At 37.7% G+C, this 24,049-nt stretch overlaps 1 protein-coding gene and 1 non-coding gene across 5 annotated transcripts in view; both read right to left on the reverse strand.

Moving 5' to 3' along the window:
- Positions 1-277: 277 nt before the first annotated feature.
- On the reverse strand, positions 278-392 carry LOC117095567. Its single transcript, XR_004442084.1, has one exon. It is a non-coding gene; the product is annotated as a U5 spliceosomal RNA (small nuclear RNA).
- Positions 393-4,525: 4,133 nt separating this feature from the next.
- Positions 4,526-24,049, reverse strand: part of RBM45 (RNA binding motif protein 45) — a 28,025-nt gene continuing 8,501 nt past the window's right edge. Inside the window, exons 5-11 of one of the 4 annotated variants that reach the window (XM_033231021.1) lie at positions 23,168-23,353; positions 20,918-21,047; positions 20,656-20,740; positions 20,282-20,445; positions 18,078-18,278; positions 9,446-9,485; positions 4,526-6,703 (exon numbers count right to left, since the gene is read on the reverse strand). In XM_033231021.1, the coding sequence (XP_033086912.1) occupies positions 18,086-18,278; positions 20,282-20,445; positions 20,656-20,740; positions 20,918-21,047; positions 23,168-23,353 (758 nt within the window). In that variant the 3' untranslated portion in view covers positions 4,526-6,703; positions 9,446-9,485; positions 18,078-18,085. Of the gene's footprint in view, positions 6,704-9,445; positions 9,486-14,312; positions 14,605-18,077; positions 18,279-20,281; positions 20,446-20,655; positions 20,741-20,917; positions 21,048-23,167; positions 23,354-24,049 lie in introns of those variants that run through there. The other 3 variants (XM_033231022.1, XM_033231020.1, XM_033231024.1) reach the window with 3 other exon arrangements.

Here is a 24,049-nt window from a genome sequence, read left to right on the forward strand (position 1 = left end):
GTGAAAAAGGAACCAACACTTTGACCCCGAAGTCACTGAGTCACCCTCTTTATTCTGCCATCTCTAATCCTTTTCTCTTGCTTTCACTTCTTCTCATCTCAGTTATACTTTTCTTACTTTATTCTTCCACCTCATTCTTTCAAGGAGTCACACAATGGAATAAAATTTTTTCGCAATTACATGGTCTATTTATAACATAAAAGATTTTACACTTCTCAAAAAACAAATAAAACCCAGAACAGTGGTTGAATTAAACAGCATGTAAACTTAAAAAAAAAATCATTAAACAAGAGGCCTCAAAAAATTGGGTAAAGACTCATAACGGTTCCTCTCCATGGAAATCTTCAGTAAAAGGCAAAAGATTTATATGATCTGAAGAGAAACCAGAGTATCACAGTGTGTGAACTTAAGTGAGGCCATGGAGTCATATTTGAGCGTGAATCCCAGCTCCATTACTTATTTGCTATGTGTCCTGTCAGAAGTCATTTAACCTCCCTGTGCCTCACAGTATTAATTTCACAGAACTGTTAGATGGCTAAATGGGAAAATATCTCACAGTGCTTGGAACAGTAGTGATATAGTTATAGAGTTTAACAAGTATCATCTATTATTCAAAAATCACCTAGATTTGTATTTGGACTGTGAACCAGGCACTAGTAAAATTGTACAAACAACAAAAACACAACATTAAAATAAAAATTAGCATAATCTTTAAAAATAAGCCTAAGTAAAACTTCAGTTTGAAAGGGTAGTACCTAAACAATTATTGCAATATCTATAGAGAATACACACTTGTTTACAGAATCTCTGCAGGAGACATACATAGGAATCTTTTATGCTGTAAACCAAATGGATAAAAATTTATTTTGTGCCTATAATTTGTAAGGTGCATGGCTATGTTTGAGTTACAAAAATAAAACACAGGCTTTGCTCATAAAAACTTTACCATCTAGTAGGGCATACAGTATATTTTTTTAATTTTTTTTTTTTTTTTTAGATGGAGTCTCGTTCTGTCACCCAGGCTGGAGTGCAATGGCATGATCTTGGCTCACAGCAACATCCGCCTCCCGGGTTCAAGCGATTCTCCTGCCTCAGCCTCCTGAATAGCTGGGATTACAGGTGTGTGCCACCACGGCTGGCTCATTTTGTGTGTGTGTGTGTGTGTGTCTTTTTAGTAGAGATGGGGTTTCACCATGTTGGTCAGGCTGGTCTCAAACTCCTGACCTCAGATGATCCACCCACCTCGGCCTCCCAAAGTGCTGGGATTACAGGCATAAGCCACCGTGCCTGGCTTTTTATTTTTTTTTTTGAGACGGAGTCTCACTGTGTCGCCCAGGCTGGAGTGCAGTGGCGCGATCTCGGCTCACTGCAAGCTCCGCCTCCTGGGTTCCAGCCATTCTCCCGCCTCAGCCTCTGAGTAGCTGGGACTCCAGGGACTCCCGCCACCGCGCCCGGCTAGTTTTTTGTATTTTTAGTAGAGACGGGGTTTCACCGTGTTAGCCAGGAGGGTCTCGATCTCCTGACCTCATGATCCGCCCGCCTCGGCCTCCCAAAGTGCTGGGATTACAGGCTTGAGCCACCGCGCCCGGCCTAGTTTTTTTTTTTTTAAAGTACAAATGTTCACTAAGGAAAAATGGAAAATAGTGAAAAGCAAATACACCCATATGGCTCTTTCAAATTCATTCTAGCTTAAAAAAATCATTAACTACATTATATGCAATTTTGTATTCTGCTTGCTTTCTCTAAACAGTAAGCATGATTTCCATTCTATCCCACAGTTTTGGAAGGATTTGGTGTTACATAATTTTGATTAGTGTGTGCATGTGCTAGCACCTGTAATCTTCATTATGGCCATTGATATTTAGTGTAGTGGTTAAGAGAATGGGCATCAAGTTTAAGTCACCTGTATCTGAAGTCCAGCTTCCCCATTTGCTGGCTGTTACTTGAGCAAGTTACTTTATTTCTCTGAATGTACTTCAGCTTCCTGTTGATAAAATAGGAAAAATAGTACTTACACCATGGAGTTTTGAGATATATGTAAAGCCACTTGCCCAGTGCCTGGCAATAAATCTAGCTAAGAAGCAGTTTTAGACATTGTGTTTGCCTTACCAACATGCTCTCCATACCTTCCCCATTATATTGCAGTCATGTAGTTGGGAACAAGGCTAGAAACTGATTCATTTAAACAACCCAGACTAGTCCCATCCTTCCACTTAGTGATTGTTTCAGACTAATCATGAATAATCCAGAGTCCATGACATTCATATGATCACAAGAATTGACAAGTAACCAACTGGGCAAACAGATCTCACTGTGGATCTATTGAGATGTGTATTAGAGTTCGAGAGCAGCCTGGGCAACAAAGTGAGACCCTGTCCCTGAAAAAAAAAAATGTGTATTAACAGTTTTTTTCCCCCCAGTGGGAACCGCTCTTTCATCAAAGGATAAACCCTACTTGGCAATGGTATGTTGTTCTTTGAACACGTGATTGGTACTTCTAATATTTTATTTAGGTTTGTTTGCATCCATATTCCTAGGTAAAAGAACAATTTATAGCTTTGATTTTTGTCTTTTCAATGTTTTGGTGTCAGGGTAACAGTAACTGCACAAAATTTAATGTGGTGTACACTCACCCTTTTCTGCCTGCCAGATAAAATTTATATAACATAGGCATAATGTGCTTCTTAAAAGTTTGGGAGAATGCATAGCGTGATCAGGACTCATTTGAGGAGATATAATTCATTGGTTACTACATTAATCTTTTTCTTGGTTATTGACCTGTTTGAATTTTGTATTTCTTGAGTGAGTTTTCTAAACTTGTGTACTGAATATGTCATAGCAAATATTTAAATTAAAATAATTAAGGATTGCATTATTTTTAATAATCTATTTTTCATTATCTTTATTTCTGATTTTGATTTTTTTAAAAAATGCATTTGTCAGGAGTTTGCCTGTTTGCTTTCTCCTGAGTTATTCCTAGTATTATCCATATTGTTACTTTTTCCCCTTGTGTTACATGTCTATTAGTTCATTTTCACATTCTAAATAATAGTGGCTATCAGTTTGCCTTTCAGCATAGCTTTAAACACATCCTCTAGCTTTTATTTGCCATTTTGTTTTCACTCAATTTTACTGGATCTTTTTGAAAAAACAACCGTGTAGGAGGCTTCTAAATTATTTTTCACATGATTGTGATTTAATTATTAAAATCTTTTAGTTTTATTATCATGTATAACTTTTGCCTTTTAAAATGCACTGCAGGGAAATTGTCAGGCTCTAAGGATTGCTTTCAGCTATTACAGGCCATTCAGATGCTGAAGTAATGTACAGCAGGTGGGCACTGAATGTCAGAGCCATTTCATTCCTCCAGAAATCCAAGGAGGCCGACAGGATCTACACTTAGGGTAGAAGAGAGTAAGAGATGTCCTTCCAATCAGACCAAAGTATTTCAAACAGAGAGGCTGGAAAGAACATGCTGGAGGTATTTCTTTTATCCTGCTATAAATACTCTAAATCAGCTGATGTGCAGAAAGCTAAGAGATCTTTCTGGGTCCTCTATGCTGCTTTTGTCATTCGGCATTGCTTTCTGGTCGATTTGTAAACTATTCCATTTGAGAAAAGTTGTATTTTCTCTATACATATTAATTTTGCTTTATTTTTCATTTCTTGCAGATAATTTTTCCCCATATTTGATTTGTGTTGTGATGGTTCACGGAACACGTTAAAGTTTCCATCACAATCCCTACACTATTGTAAAGTATACTTTGTACTTTCATATTTTAATATATAAAAGTATATATATTATATATTAATATATATATATAAAGTACTTGCAATTTCACATTTTAATCCTATATGAGCCTGTGTATAAGTGTCAGGGTCTGTTTTCTTCACTACTAATTGTAACTTTATCAGTGACTATGCTTCTGTTATTTAGCCTTATAACTTCTCCTTAAATTGTACTCTGAGATACTTTTTGTGTTAAGTGTGTGTGACAGAATTGGATTTGAAGGTAAGTCTCTTGGACGAAGGAAACAATTTCATTTTGTTTTTAGAATTTAAACAGTTTAAACAGTTTTGGTCTTATGTGCTTTTTTTTTTTACTTTTTTCATAGACACAATTTCACTTTTGCATTGTTCAAGAATTTGAAGAGAAGACATTCTGTTATTAATTTTATTATTAACCACCTTAACAGATTTCAAAAGATTCTTAACCTTACATTTAATTATCAAAGTAAAAAACGAATGAATTTTAATATTTCTTTACAAAAGAGAAGGATTTTACCCCTTACCTGCCTCTGTCCCCCGAAAAAAGAAACTGCCATTCCTTCTTGGCCTTCATTAACTTAATCTAGGGTTATAAATCCCACTGAAAAATTTCAGAATAGATAAGTCATATAATAAACCTCTTTTTTTTAAAATGAAATTTACAATTACTTTCATTATTCTAATAGTTTCCGGGATGATATCAATACTCACCGACTGGCCTTTCTTTCCTTATTCTTTTATTTTTAATTTTGATCCATTTTGGGAGTGCAGTGATTAATTTTTTTCCAGAAAGGGCAAATGAGCAGTACATTGTATATCACAGAATGTCTGTTACCTTTACAATTTGGATGAGTAGAGAAATCTTGGGCTACAAAACTGCAGACATTGCTCCATTCCAGATGGCATTTAAAGTGTGTAGAAGAGGATCTTCAGTCTTGTGCCTTTTAAAATTTTTTAGATGATGTTTTTTCTATTAAAATGAGTTATTGTTTATTGGGAACATCTATTAGTCAACGGATAAATCTCTGTAATCAGCCTTTTTGATCTGCACCTTTTCTCTTACTATATACGTCGGAGGGTGCTTTTTGTCTTTCGCTCTGGTGCTTTTTGTTCATCCTAACTCATTTAAGCTGCAGAATCCTTTAAAGGAAAGCTTTTAATGCACAATATATAACATTGATGAAAGCAGTTCTGATCTGGATAATGAACAGGAAGTGGGGGAACTTCCCTCTATCTTCCCTTTGTGGACTCATGAAAACCCACAGGATTCTGAAAAGTAGTTTAGTATTCACTGTTCATCTTGGATTCCATTTTCTTTAGTGCTATGACTATTTACTATTTCTGACACAAATATTAATTTAGCTTCTCCCTTTCTTTTCTCACTCTTATTCTCCTGCCCTCTTGCCATCATAATAACCTGCTGCACCATAGGGGGAGCAAAAGCAGATATTTTCTAATATTTCTTGTTCTATAAGCACTGGAAGAACAAAGTCCTTCTTTCTAAATGCTTCAAGACATTGCTCTTCTCTCATTCTGCAGAACTGTCTGTTTCACCAGCCTCATGCTGATTTTTGCTTTATTCACTAAGAAAGAAAAACTTTAATTGAAGTATAAGATAAATAAAAAATGCATACTCCATACAGTACAGCTCAAAAACGATCAGTTATCCCATCCTGGTCAAGAAAGACAAGACCACCAACACACCATAACTCCCTTTGTGAACTTCCCCATTCCAGTCTGCTCAAAGGTATGTTTTACTTGTTTTTGAACTCTGTAAGTGGGAATCCTACAGCACATCTTTTGTTGGCTGGTTGCTTTTGTTCAACATTATGTTTGTGAGATTCCTTCAAATCATTAAGTGTAGTAAGAGTTAGCTCATTTCCTTGCTATACAGTGTCATATGCATTCTGTTCATGGACACTGGGGTTGTTTCTACTTTGAGGCTATTATGAATAATACCAAGAATGTTTTTGTATGTGTCTTTTGGTACCCATATGTACACATCTTTGTTGGATATATGCTTAGAAGTGGAACTGCTGAGTTGAGGGCATACATATATTCAACTTTAGTAGATACCGTCAAACATTTTCCCAAGTGGTTGAGCCAATTTGCATCAGCAGTTCTTGTTGTTTCACACTGTCACCAGTACTTGGTACTGTCAACATTTTAATTCTTGCTGTTCATACCACTGTTAGGGTAGCTTATTGTAGTTGTAATGAGTAGTTCATTGATGACTAATACGGCTGAACATTCTGAATTTTAAAAGATTCTTAAGCTTAAATTAACTATCAAATTCCAAAGAATATTTTAATATTTCTCTACAAAATGAATCTATCCACTCCTCCTGTCCTCTGCCAAAACAAAACAACCCCAAAACAAAACTAAATAAAACTCTCAAAAAAAAAAAACCCTGCCCTCCTCTTGGTCTTCTTTTGTGAAGTGCTTGTTCAAATCTTTTGTCCATTTAGTTACTTATTTCACAATGAGGTTATCTAGGCCAACTGCAGAGAACTGTCAGACTCTGAATATTGCTTTCAGCTCTTTCACAGTCTACTCAAGTAAGTGCTGATATAATATCCAGCAGGTGGTCAAAGGTGTTAGACTCATTTCATTTTCCCAGGAAATCCCAGGAGGTCCGTCATATCTAGGGTAGAAGAGGGTAAGGGACTTCCTTGCAATAAGATCAAAGTTGTCAGGGCAAACAAGCTGAAAAGAACATTCTGCGCCGCCCCCCCACCACGCCCCCCATCTGTAAGTATTCTAAATCAGCTGATGTGCAGAGGCTAAGACATCTTTCTATGCTAGTTATGTCACCTTTGTCATTCATACTCTTCTGGTCAGAGGCAGGATCTTTTATGACTCCCCTACCGAGGTGAATGCCAGGTGTGGTTCTCTTAGTCAAGGAAACCTCCAACATAGTGCAGCTTCAGGGCCACTAGTGAAGGAATGCAGAAAGAAGCCTATTATGACAAGACTCTCAATAGCTGTCTCAAATTAATAGTATAGCCTTCTCATACATAACAAGGAATGTCAGAAGATGGGAGGCTAAGGTGTCATCTTGTTTTATTTGTTTTTCTTTGAGACGGAGTCTCTCTCTGTCGCCCAGGCTAGAGTGCAGTGGCGTGATCTCGGCTCACTGCAAGCTCCGCCTCCCGGGTTCACGCCATTCTCCTGCCTCAGCCTCCGGAGTAGTTGGGACTACAGGCGCCCGCCACCACGCCTGGCTCAGTTTTTGTATTTTTTTTTTTTTGAGAGGAGTCTCGCTCTGTCGCCCGGGCTGGAGTGCAGTGGCCGGATCTCAGCTCACTGCAAGCTCCGCCTCCCGGATTTACGCTATTCTCCTGCCTCAGCCTCCCGAGTAGCTGGGACTACAGGCGCCCGCCACCTCGCCCGGCTAGTTTTTGTATTTTTTAGTAGAGACGAGGTTTCACCGTGTTAGCCAGGATGGTCTCGATCTCCTGACCTCGTGATCCGCCCGTCTCGGCCTCCCAAAGTGCTGGGATTACAGGCTTGAGCCACCGCGCCCGGCCCAGTTTTTGTATTTTTAGTGGAGACGGGGTTTCACCATGTTAACCAGGATGGTCTTGATTTCCTGACCTCCTGATTGGCCCATCTCGGCCTCCCGAAGTGCTGGGATTACAGGCGTGAGCCACTGCGCCCGGCCCTCATCTTGTTTTATTAACAGGATGTTCCGATGTAGAATTGGAGTCAGTCATTTTTTAAAATCCTACCCCTTACTAGGATTCTACTAAATTTCTGTTTAGCAGAAATTCTTTCTAGTTTCCACTAATCTTAACCTAAGCTTCTATGATTGATATAATTTTTTTTCCTACTTAATGTTTTCAAGGATGTTTTTGTAGAACCCTGAGAGAGGAGGTTTGCAGAGGCTTGCATTTACACTAATAATTATTATCTTCCTTATTTTCTAGATGAGAAAACAGACCCAAAAAGGCAATGTGGGTATATGAAACTCACTTTTGGGGAACTAAAGGCTAATAATATCAACAAGATCTATAAGACATGATAAATTCCCGCTACAAATAGCTAAAAGCTATTAAGTAGAAGCTGGGTTTTCCAGGCACATTGCTAATCTTTAAGGATGATGTAAGGGAGATTTACTTCCGATTTTTTTTTGTGTGTGTGAAATACCTCCTTTGAGTTAACATAGTAAAATAAGGCTGTAGGGACTACATTACAGTACCTGGTATAGATTCCTTATTGCCTGTGATTCCCAGATATTCCTAACAGGACTCATCTCTTACTACTTTTAGCCTAAATCTGGGATATTGCCAAAGCAGATCCCCCTGTCCAGTGCTCTCAGCAACTATTGTAGATTGTTTCTAAAGTCAGTCCTTTTAAGTAACAGATTAAAATATTCTTCTCTACCCTCTTCAAAATGGTCATGCTGGCACTTCTATTAAGTTACAAATGTATTAATATAGAAGAGGGAGGAAGTCTTTTGTGCCAGTGGGGCAATGAGATAAGAATGTAAAAATTATCTCCTAGGGCCAAAACCCAACACAATGGATAGGCTTTGTTTTATTTGAATTTTATTTTTGAGATGGAGTCTTGCTCTGTCGCCCAGGCTGGAGTGCAGTGGCAAAATCTTGGCTCACTGCAACCTCTGCCTCAGTCTCCTTCGTAGCTGGGATTACTCCAAGAGATTTTCCTGCCTCAGCCTCCTTAGTAGCTGGGATTACAGGTGACTGCCAGCATGCCTGACTAATCTTTTTGTTATTTTTTTTCAGTAGAGACAGGGATTTACCATGTTGGCCAGGCTGGTCTCAAACTCCTGACCTCAAGTGATCCGCCCACCTCAGCCTCCCACAGTGCTGAGATTACAGGCGTCAGCCACTGTGCCCGGCCCAGATAGGCTTTGTTGACAAAGAAAGGAAAACAATGAAATTATATATTTTTACATATCAGAACTTATAGTAAATTAGTATATAACTTTAAAGTAGATGACTTTAATTTTTTTCCTGGCATTAAAAAAACAACAACAAAAAAACACAGCAAACAAGCAAACAAAACTCTTAAAAACTCTGAGCTAATGAATGCTGTTACCTATGTCTTGTTAATGCTAGAAAATATTGATAATATATGAGGAAAAAAATTAGTTGTAACATCATTACTTACAAAATCGGAAAATAATTTGGAGAAGAATTCAGAGAACATAGTTTCACAGAAGTTATCGGTGAGAAGCACTTAGGTTATTCTTCTGTGCTCAGTATTTCTCCCAATTTCTGTCGAAAACAGTACTGGTACTTGCCTTTTCACACAGTTCTTGAGTTTTGTACCTCATATAAAAACAACTGTTTAAAAATGGTCTCTGATGCCTTCCTTCTGCCACTTCTGCAGCATTTTGGTCAGACAGGCACTTTCTAAGAGTCCCACAGTGGTGCAGCCTACGTTAGCTAGCTCACAGGGACTGTGACATCCAGATACTGCCTTCAATTCATATATGATAGTCACAGAACTCCCTTTTTCTCTGATAATTACTCAAATAAATTTTCACAGAGCCTGGTAACTTTCTCAAAGTATAGTGGGAGCTGCATTGTCTACTAAGGACAAGACTTTTCTACCTTAAATAAAGTCAAAGCATGGCCATTGTAATGAATGAACTACAACTTGATATTTTAGCTCAATATTTCGGTCTGACCTCCTACCAATACCATACCTTCAGTTCCCAGGATCCATGTGTTCTTGAGCTACTGTTTCTAGAAAAGGAAATAATGCAATCCATTTATTAGAATTCATGTATTAAAATGGAACTTCTTGTCTAATAAGGATGACCATTTTTGTTTTCTCTTTACTGAAATCATATGTAAAAATAACTGCCCTGATTTTTAATAGCACTTACCATCCACATATGGAACAAAGCCTGCATGTGGCTATACCTCCAGGTGAAAAGGCAATAGATTTCACTTGTTCTTGCCCTTACTGATTTTTAGCTTTAGTATTTATTAAAGCCATTGAAAGTTACAATGTACCTATAAATCAAAAGGTTTTTGGGTACATCAAAAAAGCATTCATTTTACAAGAAGATTCATCTTATGATTGTAAGAACACTCATATACATACAGAGGTATTTCTGTACCCTTTTGATTATTCTATTTCAGTTTTTCTGACAATGATAATTACATCTCCTTCATACTCCTTTGTCATTTAAAATACATAACATGTACCTATGTACTTCTTCAGAATCCCAATCTTTGGTAATTTATTCAGACAATTCACTTAAAAATAAATGTAAATAAAAATATTAGGTAAAAGCTTTGAATGGCCTAAACAATTACCATCCTTTACAAACATCAAAAAATACTCACTAACATAAAAAAGATGGCCTGTTATTTGTTATTTGTGTGACTGTGTTTTTCAATTTCTTAATGCAATTCATATTTACTGATATTAAACTGAGGAAGAACCAGATGCTTAATTCTAAAAAATGCCCAAGGTAAAAAGACTAGGAAACAACTTCTCGATGCCTTTCTATTACAACAGTCCAACCTAAGGTCCACCATAAGAAATCTCCTTGGGCCAGTATATTCCAAAGTTAATGTCACTGACCACCCCATCATAACCACAGCTTGTTCAAAAACTCACCCCAAACCTGCAGAACCAGTATACCTACATTTTAAACAAACACTCATGGTGATTCGTGTGGACACCAAAGTTTAAGAACCACAGTTTTGGCCGGGTGCGGTGGCTCATGCCTGTAATCCCAGCACTTTGGAAGGCTGAGGCGGGCAGGTCACCTAAGGTCGGGAGTTTGAGACCAGCCTGACCAACATGGAGAAACTCTGTCTCTACTAAAAATACAAAATCAGCTGGGTGTAGTGGCACGTGCCTGTAATCCCAGCTACTTGGGAGGCTGAGGCAGCAGAATCGCTTGAACCCGGGAGGTGGAGGTTGCGGTGAGCTTAGATTGCACCATTGTACTCCAGCCTGGGCAACAAGGGTGAAACTCTGTCTCAAAAAAAAAAAAAAAAAAAAAGCCACAGTTTTAGGCATTTCAAACACCATCATTTCTTTTTTTTTTTTTTTTGAGACAGAATCTCACTCTGTCGCCCAAGCTGGAGTGCAGTGGCCGGATCGCAGCTCACTGCAAGCTCCGCCTCCCGGGTTCACGCCATTCTCGTGCCTCAGCCTCCCGAGTAGCTGGGACTACAGTTGCCCGCCACCTCGCCCGGCTAGTTTTTTGTACTTTTTAGTAGAGACGGGGTTTCACTGTGTTAGCCATGATGGTCTCGATCTCCTGACCTTGTGATCCGCCCGCCTTGGCCTCCCAAAGTGCTGGGATTACAGGCTTGAGCCACCGCGCCCGGCCAACACCATCATTTCTGTCTCAGTGCCTTAAATTAACATTGGAATGCTGCAATTTATCACCAATGTTTATCACCACCTAGTGGTCAAGTCCCTTATTTCTACTTTCCATGGGTTCATTCATACTGAATAGGATCCCAATTAAGAAAGAACAAAATTCAGAGAAAGCTAGAATTTTAGAGTAATAATTTCCTGGGTATTTTTCACTACCTTTTTTATCTATGGTAGATTAAACCCGTGGAACTAAAAATACTGAACATTTTCTAAGTGTATTTAACCATGAAAAATTCCTTCTAGTATTTCAAGGAACATAGTTTGGAACATGTTGCTTTAGAAACAGCAAATTTGACAGTTGCTTTCAGTAATCTACCATACAAGACCTCAGTTAATTAATTTACAAGAAGGCTTTAATCAGGCTTATTTTAAATGTTATTTCTTATTTTAACTACATACTTGAGAGGTTTATTGAGATGTATTGCTTTAAAAAGTTTTAAAGAAATATATACTAATAAAACTCCACTGTGTTGGCAGTTTTAATAACTAACATTTGCTGGGCATCCAAGTATTTATATATTATGTTCTCATACTCAAAATGCATCTAAGAAGTAGACATTAAGGTGAAGACATAAACAACTAGATTACTAAATGCTATTTTTTTAGGTTCTAGAATTTCCTCATTCTAAGAAAAATCTAAAATTCTGGCTTTTAAAATACAGCTGTAGGGATCAACTTCAAAAGATAGGAAGACAGGACCAAGGCTAAAAAACTGAGAGGATTAAGATGAAACGCACCCTGAAGCTGAAGTAAGCATTGTTTACTGAGACATGCAATTGGGAAGGAAAACAAAACAACAGGTTGCACTGAAAAAGCAAAGTGTTTTGTAGGTAGAGAGGTATCATACGATCTCTTTAAAATTTATACTATGATTCAAATAAATATATCTAGATAAGGCACCTTACTCTTAACCACAACTGTTTGCTGGGACTGGCTGCCTGACTGGTAGAAGGGAGAAACTGGGATCATTTAATCTGAATAGAGAATGTGGAGGGCTGGCCAGGTATATGACGGCTACCATATGACAGATTCAAGTTCTCCTAGAAAGCCCAGTGAAATACTTTAATAGGGGAAAACTGTAGGAAATAGGATCTTACCTCAATTGTGAAGATTAACCAGAGATGCAATGGACTCAAGTAGGAGGTAGAGAGCTCCTTTCTGTAACTAAGTGTCACTTTTACACTGTTTAGATTAACCACCTGGCAGAAATATTTTTGAGGTAATTCAAGCATTACTTACATGGCAGAGCCCAATAACTTGTAAGGAACAATTTAATTCCAATCTGTGAAAACTGAACTATGTGTACAGTATATGAGTTTGGTATAACTACACCTATTTTTTGGTAATTAATCCACAGCTCCCCTCATTTAGGTTTTTCATTACTTTTTTTAAAAAAAAATTAAAAACAAACAAACGGAGGACAGTGGCTATTCACAGGTATAATAACAACACTCTCTACCCTCGAACTCCTGGGCTCTGGCACTCCTAACGCCTCAGCCTCCTGAGTAGCTGGGACTACAGTCATGCGCCACTGCACCCAGTTTTGCTTTCTCTTTAAAATAAATCCTCTGACTCACAGAAAGATACCTGGCCTAATTCTTGTCAGCAGTTTTGCCTGTGAAGATAAGACTAAATTTTCTTATCTAAATTTGCTAAAATCACTGCCTTTTTTTTTTTTTTTTTTTTGAGACGGAGTCTTGCTCTGCCACCCAGGCTGGAGTGCAGTGGCCGGATCTCAGCTCACTGCAAGCTCCGCCTCCCGGGTTTACTCCATTCTCCTGCCTCAGCCTCCCGAGTAGCTGGGACTAGAGGCGCCCGCCTCGTCGCCCGGCTAGTTTTTTGTATTTTTAAGTAGAGACAGGGTTTCACCGTATTAGCCAGGATGGTCTCGATCTCCTGACCTCGTGATCCGCCCGTCTCGGCCTCCCAAAGTGCTGGGATTACAGGCTTGAGCCACCGCGCCCGGCCAAATCACTGCCTTTTAAAAGAAAAGATTTTAGTTTTCCAGTAGAGATGTCCAAATATAAGATACTCAATTATTATGATTGCTGAATTTAATCTTTTATCGTTAGTTTGAGTCAGAATGTGAGAAGTATAATGAGGAGATAATTATGTTTTAACAAATGCATATTATTTATAATACCTTTTTATTAAAAGTGCCAAATGCTTTAGATATACCTTTTTGATACATATCAATTCAACTCCAGAGCTAATAAAATTTTTTTGTTAAAGTTTTTAAAATACAAGCAGAATAGATCCCTAATTTTAAATCTTTATTTAGTTTTAGTTTTTATTTTTGAGACAGGGTCTCGCTCTGTCATCCAGGCTGGAGCAGTACTATTGTGGCTCACTGTAGCCTTGGTCTCCTAGGCTTAAACAATCCTTCCACCTCAGCCTTCTGAGTAGCTGGGACTATAGGCACACACCACTACGCCTGGCTAATTTTGTAATTTTCTGTAGAGACCAGGTCCTCTATGTTGCCCAGGCTGGTCTCCTCTTGAACCCTAGGGCTCAAGTGATCCTCCCACCTTGGCCTCCTAAAGTGCCAGGATTATAGGTGTGGTGAGCAACCACCCCCAGCCCTAATTTTTAATCTTTAGTTTCAAAATAACTATACCTCCTATTGTAGTCTGTTTTGAAAATTCCTTACATTTCATATTTTTGGAGTGGCCATTATTTCTATAAAGATAAAAATGCCCATCCCCCAAAGCCACTGACATTTATTTAAATTTATTATCAACAAGTTTTAATTTTTTTTTTATCACTGTTGCCTTATAATCTTAAAAGAGCTTTACAAAATTACCAACACATTTTGGTATAACTAAAAAAAAACCATATAAAATATTTCCAATGATTTTGTCTTTTGTCCTTAGATTAAGTGTAAACAGTTAAGCTCCATGTATAGATTGAGTAGCAATTACCATATTTTATTGACTCTAAGATGCAATTGATTGAAAAAAAGCACCTTTTCATGTTTTATTAAGAAAGAAAATAAGGTTGTTAATTACATTATGCGATACAACTGATACCGAGATGCTTCTACTTTCAGGGGTGTTAAAATGTGAAAGATGTGCATCTCAAAATCAATGACATATGTCATTTAGTCAAATTCTAAAGACTGTCTATTAAATTTTTCCGTTCTTGTCTTTCACATAAATAAGTCATGATTTAGTTAGCAAAGAAAACTTTATTTCTGCTACATGTAACAACATATTGCTCTAAGGAACAACTATTATATTCGTTTTAGCATTAATGTATGGATTCAAAAATACATGTCAGCAATCCCTGCTTCCCAGACAAAACAATGCTGTACACAGACTATCAGGTATATGAAAAAAAGCTGTCAACTGTCCACAGGGAATGCGTCCAGTCACATTTTCAGTCAGTCAGCTGAGGATTATGTCATTATTTAGTCTTTGTTCTGTAGAAAGAACACAACACAAGTATGAAAATCATCACCTGAAAGGAAAGGAAATAGCTGTTGTAGTATTCCTAAAATGTTAGGAATTGTTCCTTTATTTCAATATACCTAATGTTATCTGCTTAATCATAGCTGCCCCCAAATAAAACCAAACTTACTCAGAAGGGCGATGCAGGTGTTGAATTTCTAGAGGGAAAGTGTTGTGAATTAATAAAAAATCTGATTCTCTGAAATACTAAAATTTCTATTTTCCTCAAATAGAGAATTACATTGTGGTTATCAGACCCATCTCAAAATAGAACTCAACTACTTTCAATGTTATATCCTTGGATCAGCTGCTTCTATTTCCTGGGCATGACTCACTTAATCCCAGGCCCATACCTCAGAGATAAAATAAACCAGCCTTCATGAACTGTGTCTGCAGCCTCTTAAAAATTAAAGAAACAAACAAAAAAGTGCACCTACCCCCCAAAACTTGTCACAATCATATAAAATTTGGGAAAGTCTTCCACAGTATCTTATTGAACCTTAAAATAAGGTAATATATTTATTTAATACACCAACAAAGAAGAGTCTCATAATGGAGTCCATTGTAAATAGAAGATCCGCAGCAAAAATAAAAAAGCCATGCTGCAATTAGAAGAAATTCAAAACCGTGTAGCTAATCGTATCCTATCCAAATAGCCATTTCAACTAACCTGACCCCTCTTTTATCTCTGCCCTGAATATGTGTAACAGTTCAAAAAAGGGAAAAACGATAGATTAAAATTTTTGTGAACAGCCATGCTGAATATGCAATTCCTCTAATGTAGGAAATTGGATGAGTTTAAGGGAAAAATGTGGTATTATAAGGCTTAGTTCTCACAGTACCAACTGGCCATGAGGTAGTTTTATATCATTATACTTTTAGTTTCTGATCATTTGGATGTCATTATTTAAGATAAGAGGACATCTCAAAGGTTTCACTGAAGCTACAAATGCAAGAGTTTTAGCTTAGACTTGCAAAGCCTTTTTTTCATTTTACAAGGAATTTTGTTGACTCATTGTCTCTCAAAAGCCCTATGAGAAAACTGGGGCTCAAAAAGGCAAAGAGGGTCAGGTGCAGTGGTTCATGCCTGTAATCCCAGCACTTTGGGAGGCCGAGGAAGGCAGATGACTTGTGCTTAGGAGTTCAAGGCCAGTCTGGGCAACATGGCAAAACCCTGTCTTACAAAAAAAAAATTACCCGGGCATGGTGGCACATGCCTGTAGTCCCAGCTACTCAGGAGGCTGAGCTGTGAGGACTGCTTGAGCCCAGGAGGCAGAGGTTGTAGTAAGCCAAGATCAGGCCACTGCACTCCAGCCTGGGTGACAGAGTGAGATTCTGTGTTTTAAAAAAAAAAAAAAAAAAAAAGGCGTAGAGACCAACTCAGTCACAGTTAAATGGCTTTTTATTTTAAGCCCAATATTCTCTTTAACATGTAAATAATCATTAGAAAAGGTTCAACCATAAGAGTAATTTATATACTTTTCTATACTGAGAAGTCTAAAGTCTATATTATTGTCCTTTTTAAGGACAAAGATTTATTGAGTAAAAGCAAGAGCTATTTCCTATTCTTGAAATATTCACAGACTAGAAAAAACACATTTTTTGCATGCTAGAGAATAGCTTGTCCAAACAGAATTCATTCTTAACATTTTATCCATAAACAGGAAAAAATGCTTGCTAATTCTTTTTCACTGCCAATTTAATATATCCAGGGTTAAATTGCTAACAATGTATGGTACAATGAGAGTGGTTTTGTCATTTAATAAAATATTTTAAAAGATTTAAAAATTAGGATTATTCATAATGGGCCCAACGGGCACTTTCTCTTGTCAAATGCCTTCTATGAAGGAGGAACTAATTATGTGATCTGTTCTAGGAGAGGGTCATCAGCAGTGAGGCCTGGCAGGATTTATTCTCATATGTGCTAGCTCACACAATTGGTCAGAAAGAAAATCTTAAGTGAAAAAAATAAAGGTTTCAAGCCAGTAACTTCAAACTGAATCCAAAGTGCCTGCCATCTACTACATTTGACCTATAGTAGACTTGGAAAGTTGGTGTGTGTGAACAGGAAAACAGCTTCCCCTGAAATTCAGAATTATTTTACAGAATAAAAAAAGCCAAACTTTAGGCTGGGCACAGTGGCTCATGCCTGTAATCCCAGCACTTTGGGAGGCCCAGGTGGGCGGATCATGAGGTCAGGAGATCGAAACCCAGTGAAACCCCGTCTCTACTACAAACACGAAAAATTAGCCAGGTGTGGTGGTACACGCCTGTAGTCCCAGTTACTGGGGAGGCTGAGGCAGGAGAATTGCTTGTATCCAGGAGGTGGAGGTTGCAGTGAGCTGAGATCTCACCACTGCACTCCAGTCTGGGTGACAGACCAAGACGTCTCAGAAAAAAAGATTAAAAAAAAAGCCAAACTTTAAGGAATGTTTCCCCAAACCACACAGATATAAACTAAAGAAATTATAGTTTGATTTTTGGAAACTAATAAATAAAATAGGAAATGGAATTCATATGGCTGTATGTATCAAAATTTACAATAAAGAGTTTTTGGTAAATTGTTAGGTTTTCTTAAAAAATACATATATGCACACGAGAATATTTTCTTTTTCTTTTTTCTTTTCTTTTCTTTTTTTTTTTTTGAGACGGAGTCTCGCTCTGTCGCCCGGGGCTGGAGTGCAGTGGCCGGATCTCAGCTCACTGCAAGCTCCGCCTCCCGGGTTCACGCCATTCTCCTGCCTCAGCCTCCGGAGTAGCTGGGACTACAGGCGCCCGCCACCTCGCCTGGCTAGTTTTTTGTATTTTTTTAGTAGAGACGGGGTTTCACTGTGTTAGCCAGGCTGGTCTCGATCTCCTGACCTCGTGATCCGCCCGTCTCGGCCTCCCAAAGAGCTGGGATTACAGGCTTGAGCCACCGTGCCCGGCCATGAGAATATTTTCTGAAGGTACTGTTTTAATGCATAAACTCACAAATATAAGTCCAGAAAACACCAATATTTAGGTTCAAAAGGTCCAAAAATGATATATTATTTGATATTACTTTTTAGGCATTTCATTAGAGAGAAGCCAAAACATTATCTTTCTAAACGACTGTTATAAATTACCTCAATTCATAACTCAAGACACCAATTCTTCAAGTTAAAAATCTTTAGAAGTATTTCAATTTTTTTTAAAGCAATCCTTATTCTAGCACTGGACAATTTTAAAGTTTATATAAGCACATAATAAAAAGTCAAATTCTTAAAATCTAAGATTTCACAAACAAAAACAATTATCTTTCTAAACTGAAATGTGATTTTATTTTATAGAAGGGCAAAAACATTCTTCAGTAAATGTCAACAATTTTTAAAGTTTAAATAGTTGCAAAGCTCTTTTAACTGACAACTTCTAAATCACTAAAAAGTTCATAAAGTACTTACACATATTCCTCATATACTATTTACTCAATATGTTTTAAAATTCAGATTAAAAAGGGCTTACCTCAAGAATCAGTAAGTTCTTTGCCGTTTGTTAGACTCTTCTCTTGGCGAATCTGCCAGCATAACTTTAAGTCTCACCCCATTCAGAATCTTTCCATGTAGAGTGGCAATGGCATCATTAGCACTTATTCTATCGGCGTACTTGGCATACCCCACATTTTTTCCTGATACAAGGTAAACTTCGATCAGGTTACCAAAACGACTGAAACAAAGTAAAAAAATAATCAACCAAAATTGATAAATACAGCTTCTCAGGTCTAAAATTTGGAGTCCATTCTTGACTCCTTTTTCACCCTTCTCCCCACATCTGACATCCCACTCATGTCATCTTAAACATCTCAATCAGTCAATTCTATTCATTCTCATTCAGACCATCATCTTTTCCTTAATCTAATTCCTTTTTCACTAGTTTCCTTACCCCTGGGCTTGTCCCTCTTCAATCCATTTTCCACTCTGTCTTTTGAGTGATCTTTCTAAAACATAAATATGATCATTTACTCCCTAAAAGTCCCCTCAGCAGCTCCCCACTGCCTTCATGGTGACAACAAATCCCTTAACATAGCTCGAGAGCCTTTCTGACATGGTCCTTGGACTCTTTAGTTTCATCTTCCCTAACAATCTCTCAAATTACCTATCTAATAGCCCTTCTTTTACATTCTCTATGGCAGAAATAACCATGCATACCCCCAGCTTTCACCTGTGGAGAAATTATTTTTATCCTTCAGGTCTCCACATACACCTGCCTTCTTTCAAGGCTTCTCAAGAGTTTCTAAGGTAACTGCTCCTCCTAGGTATCTTACACATTCCTTATCACAGCAACAATCACACCGGGTTGTAATTTTCTGTTTACCTGTCTGTTTCCTACATGAGATCAGCTCTAAGAGGACAAGAACTATAATGTCTTGTCCATTTAATATTTTGTTTACATAATGTCTCTTGTACTTAGCACAGTTCCTGCCTTGAACAAAGAAGAGGTTCAAGAAAAAAACTAAATATATCAATTAAATAAAGGTCAAAATACTTGAACCATGTCCTGATTTTTTTTTCCTTTTGAGCCTCAATACACTATCACATTATGTTCCTAATGTTTTGTGCAGTTCTTTAACAAGCTTCCTATCTATCTAATTCACTAACATTCTTGTAAGGCAAATGGGAAAAAGGCCTAAAAGAAAAACTGAAGAAAGGAGTTATGTTAAAAACACAAAAATAGGCCGGGCGCGGTGGCTCAAGCCTGTAATCCCAGCACTTTGGGAGGCCGAGACGGGTGGATCGCGAGGTCAGGAGATCGAGACCATCCTGGCTAACACGGCGAAACCCCGTCTCTACTAAAAAATAGAAAAAAACTAGCCGGGCGAGTTGGCAGGCGCCTGTAGTCCCAGCTACTCGGGAGGCTGAGGCAGGAGAATGGAGTAAACTCGGGAGGCGGAGCTTGCAGTGAGCTGAGATCTGGCCACTGCACTCCAGCCTGGGCGACTGCGAGACTCCGTCTCAAAAAAAAAAAAAAAAAAAAAAAAAAAAAAAAAAAAAAAACACAAAAATAAATAATAACCTTCTCTTTTTATATAAAAAACATTTATATATTTTTCCCTACAATCAAGTAATTGTTTACACAATGTGACTGGATAACCCTTAAGGATCCAACAATGCACCAACAAAACAGAAGATGCTTAGTAAAAAAAACACAAAAAACAAAAAGGGTCTCACTCTGTCACCCAGGCTGGAGTACAGTCTTGGCGTACTGCAACCTCGACCTCTTGGGCAAAAGCAATCCTGCCACCTTGGCCTCCCAAGTAGCTGGGACCACAGGCATGTACCACCATGCCTGGCTAATTCTTGTCTTTTTTGTAGAGATGGGGTTTTGCCATATTGCCCAGGCTGATCTTGAACTCCTGAGCTCAAGCGATCCTCCCACCTCAGCCTCCCAAAGTGTTGGGATTACAGGCATAAGCCACTGCACCAGGCCCATTTTATGTCTTCAAAAACAAAATAGCAGGAAATTCTGTATGGAGCCTTAGGATGTGTGTCTGATAAACAAGAGAAGAAAACAATCAGAAATTGAAAAAGATGATACAAATGAGGAGTTTTTAAAACCAGAGAACAAATCATCTCTACCTGATAGGTACTGGAGGAAGGAAGTGTCTAGATTATGAGAATAATTAAATTACTAGTGTAAATAAAATATAACAAAAAGTGTAACTTTCTTACCAGAATATATCTTCTAATACGTCTAAAGGTAAAGGATGAGGATTAAACACAATAAAAAGTCTTTCTTTCACAGGAGTTTCAGGAGGGGCTTTTTTTTTGCATGATGGAAGTACAACATCTGTCTGGATTTGAGGCAACTGTGATCCAGAGCTTCCTCCAAATTGCTGTTAACAGGCAGAAAACAAGAAAAAGAAAAAAATGCCCTTTAGGGATTTTTGGCCAAGAGCTACAGATATGTATCATGGCATCTATGTGGTCTTCCACTATAGCTCTGAAAATTTTCTTACATAGGCAATCAACAAAGTATGATTTCTCTTCACATTTATTTTATATGCTATTGATATATTATAAAGGTTAAATTCTTACCTACTTACCATAAGTTGTTGCTGACTTGGGTTATTCCACACCATTGATGCAAGCTGTGCAGCTACCATCTGTGTTGCCATTTTTCTAAGGAGACTGGAGACAATAACTGATAATTTACAGAAAACTAAAAATATTCAGTCTTTTAACAGTAATTTGTTTTGTGTGACTTTCTCACCTAAGAGGTCAACTGTTTTCTATTTTTATTCTTCAAGTCCTATCAATCATGTACACTCAAAGCTTGGCTTTAGACACTCCTGGAATGGTACTTACTCTGTTGCATTACTTCCATCATCAATGAAGGAAACACCTATTCGATTCCCAGGAGGGTACTGAAATCCATGTAATTTGTATTTTGCATAAATAGCTGATGCTACATTAAAATACTGAACCACTCCATGACCTAAAATAGAGAATATACAGAAATGAAAAAGGAAAGCAGATTGAGTGCCTAAGGCCTATGTTATAATCTATCTCAAAAGCGAAACCACATAGAACTCTAATATCACATAACTAGTAAATATAGAGTCAAATGTATCAGAAAACACAGTTCTGTTATCATGTGTGCAACAAGTGTATTCCTACAAAAGGAAGAAATAATGTAGGGAAAAATATGAACATGAAATTTTAAGGAAAATGGAATATTAACATATACTCTGTCTAATAAATTGAATTTTAGGATACTGGCTTTTCTTATATGACACCAATATACTTAAAAGTCTAAATTTTTATTCTTTGAAATCTACTTTGAAATTTTAAGATTTTCCCAACCATACTGGGTAAGAAATGAAATGAGAAGTGATAGTTGAAAAGAATATATACTCATCCTGGCTATCTGCAGCAGTAGAGAGAGGAAAAGTGATTTTAATGAAAAACAAAAAGATAGGGAACAGAGGGTCTCAGATCCACAAGTGACATATTTTACATTCCTTTGGAGAGATTTCTGCCAAAGGGATGAATTTCAATTTAGGAGAGTGATGCTGAAGGCAGGGACAATGTTATAATGCATTCCTTCGAGAGCCCAGGAGCTTGTGACACAACCAAAAGGTTTTCACATTGATAATACAAACCACTGGGGAAACACTTATAATTTATGTTCATCTGAAAACCCAAGCATCCAATATTTTAATGGAATTAAAATAAAATGCAGAAATCAAATGACCATATAAAGTTAATTCAAATGAGATTCGAACTATATGATGACACCTCTATTAATAAAAAGATGTTCTAATGACACGTATGTTTCAGACACATCCAACCAGAGAACCAAAACAGGAGGTACAGGAACAAATACATTTCAACATACCAGATAAAAGGGAGGGAACAAAACAAAATAAACACAACTTCATATGCATAAAACAAATGTGCCAGAGAACACAAAAATGTGTACCTAGAAGTCTTAGAATGGAGAATGACAACATATGATCAGGTTAAGGTTGGGGATGGCTCAAAGCTCTACAAAAAGACTAGTGCTGGGTCAGGTACTAGTGAGTATGTGGGGGTGTCTGTATGAAAGGTGGAGTTATCTTAGTCCTGTTGGTCCACATGACCAAACTCACATCACTACTTCTATGTCAACAGCCATGTCACTCTAAAAGGACTAAATCAGGTATCCTTATAAAACTGGAAGAAATGCCAACCAAGTATGATTTCTCTACCACCCCTCACTAACAAAGGAAAAAAAAACCCTTAGATTTACTGAGTGCCCTATTACATGCCAGAACTTGCATTAGGTTATTTTACATATATTACATCTAACTCTTACCCAACCCTGGCAAAGAAGGTATCAATGATCCCATTTTACATATGAGGAAAGAGAGGCTCAGAGGGGATAAGCAAATTGCCAAGGTCTCAAAGCTACATGCCACTGCTGGGATTTGTACCTGATTCTGATGCAAAATGGAATGCCAGACTTTCCCATTATGCCACAATGCCTTCATTAACAAAGAGCCTTAATAAAATCAAAAGCTTAAAACACAAAGATGGGTTAGCTAATGCTAGATAATGGGTGTAATCAATTAACTAATTAATAAGTTCAAATGGCTGATATTGGAGTCTTGCTTCCACTGAGAATTGGAAGAAGCAGAGAGAGAAGTAGGGCATTTAGATGCTTGGAATGAAGGGAAGAAGGGATATAAATTTAAGAGAAAGAGATCTAGGGATGAATGAGGAGGAAACTTTGTGAGTTTCATAACTTTGTCTAGCATTAACCAAAAGAGTACATAGAGACAGAGGCTCTATCCTGAGGTATTTTTTGTTGTGCAACTGGAATACAGAATGTTATATTTTATGGGAGTTAAAATATATTTTACAGTGAACAATTTTGTAAAAAGAACATATATTTCCAGGGCTTTGTTTATTAAGGTATCACCATATTTTGAAGTCTAAAGTAGAGAAAAAGGAAAGATAAAATTCCTCTCATATGAGCAGTATCTGATATAAAAGTGCCACTGGAGAAAAGCCATTTTAACAAAACTCTGTGTGTGTGTGTATATATATATTTTAATGTGAATATTATTTTACCATAATTTGAATAAGGATCTCGTTGAACTTCACAATATTCCAATCCTGGTACTATATCAAAAATGCTGAAAAGCTGTTCTTCAGTGAAAGGAACTCTTGATACAACTGACAGGCGTTTGGAGATTGCTTCTTGGCCTCGGCTGTCATTCTTGTCAAAACTTGAAAATTCAGATTGTTGTTCTCCAACAATATAAAAAAAAGTAAATCTTTAGATTTCTACACAGTCAACAATTCACTTAACATTTTAAATACTAGAATACAAAGAGTCCATTGTACTGAATAAAGGCACTGTATTTTTTTGTTTTTGTTTTTGTTTGTTTTTGTTTTTTTTTTTTTTGAGACGGAGTCTCGCTCTGTCGCCCAGGCTGGAGTGCAGTGGCCGGATCTCAGCTCACTGCAAGCTCCGCCTCCCGGGTTTACGCCATTCTCTCGCCTCAGCCTCCCGAGTAGCTGGGACTACAGGCGCCCGCCATCTCGCCCGGCTAATTTTTTGTATTTTTTTAGTAGAGACGGGGTTTCACAGTATTAGCCAGGATGGTCTCCATCTCCTGACCTCGTGATCCGCCCGTCTCGGCCTCCCAAAGTGCTGGGATTACAGGCTTGAGCCACCGCGCCCGGCCAAGGCACTGTATTTTGTAATAGGCTTCTGGTCATCAGAACTACTGATGAGACTAATGACAAGAAAACAGACAACTCTCCTGACTCCCCTACCTTTAATGCAGAAATATAAGAAGAAATGCATAGTCTAATTTCACAGAAATAAGTTTAGTATGCAAAACTGAAAAATATGGCAAGTATTTTACCTAAAAGTTTATGTCAAATAACATTCACAGGCCTTACTTTCATTACCCATTTTCCCCTTTTTCTATTAGAGCTTCTACT

This window comes from Trachypithecus francoisi, unplaced genomic scaffold, assembly GCF_009764315.1.
Source record: "Trachypithecus francoisi isolate TF-2019V2 unplaced genomic scaffold, Tfra_2.0 Lachesis_group13, whole genome shotgun sequence".
NCBI lineage: Eukaryota > Metazoa > Chordata > Mammalia > Primates > Cercopithecidae > Trachypithecus > Trachypithecus francoisi.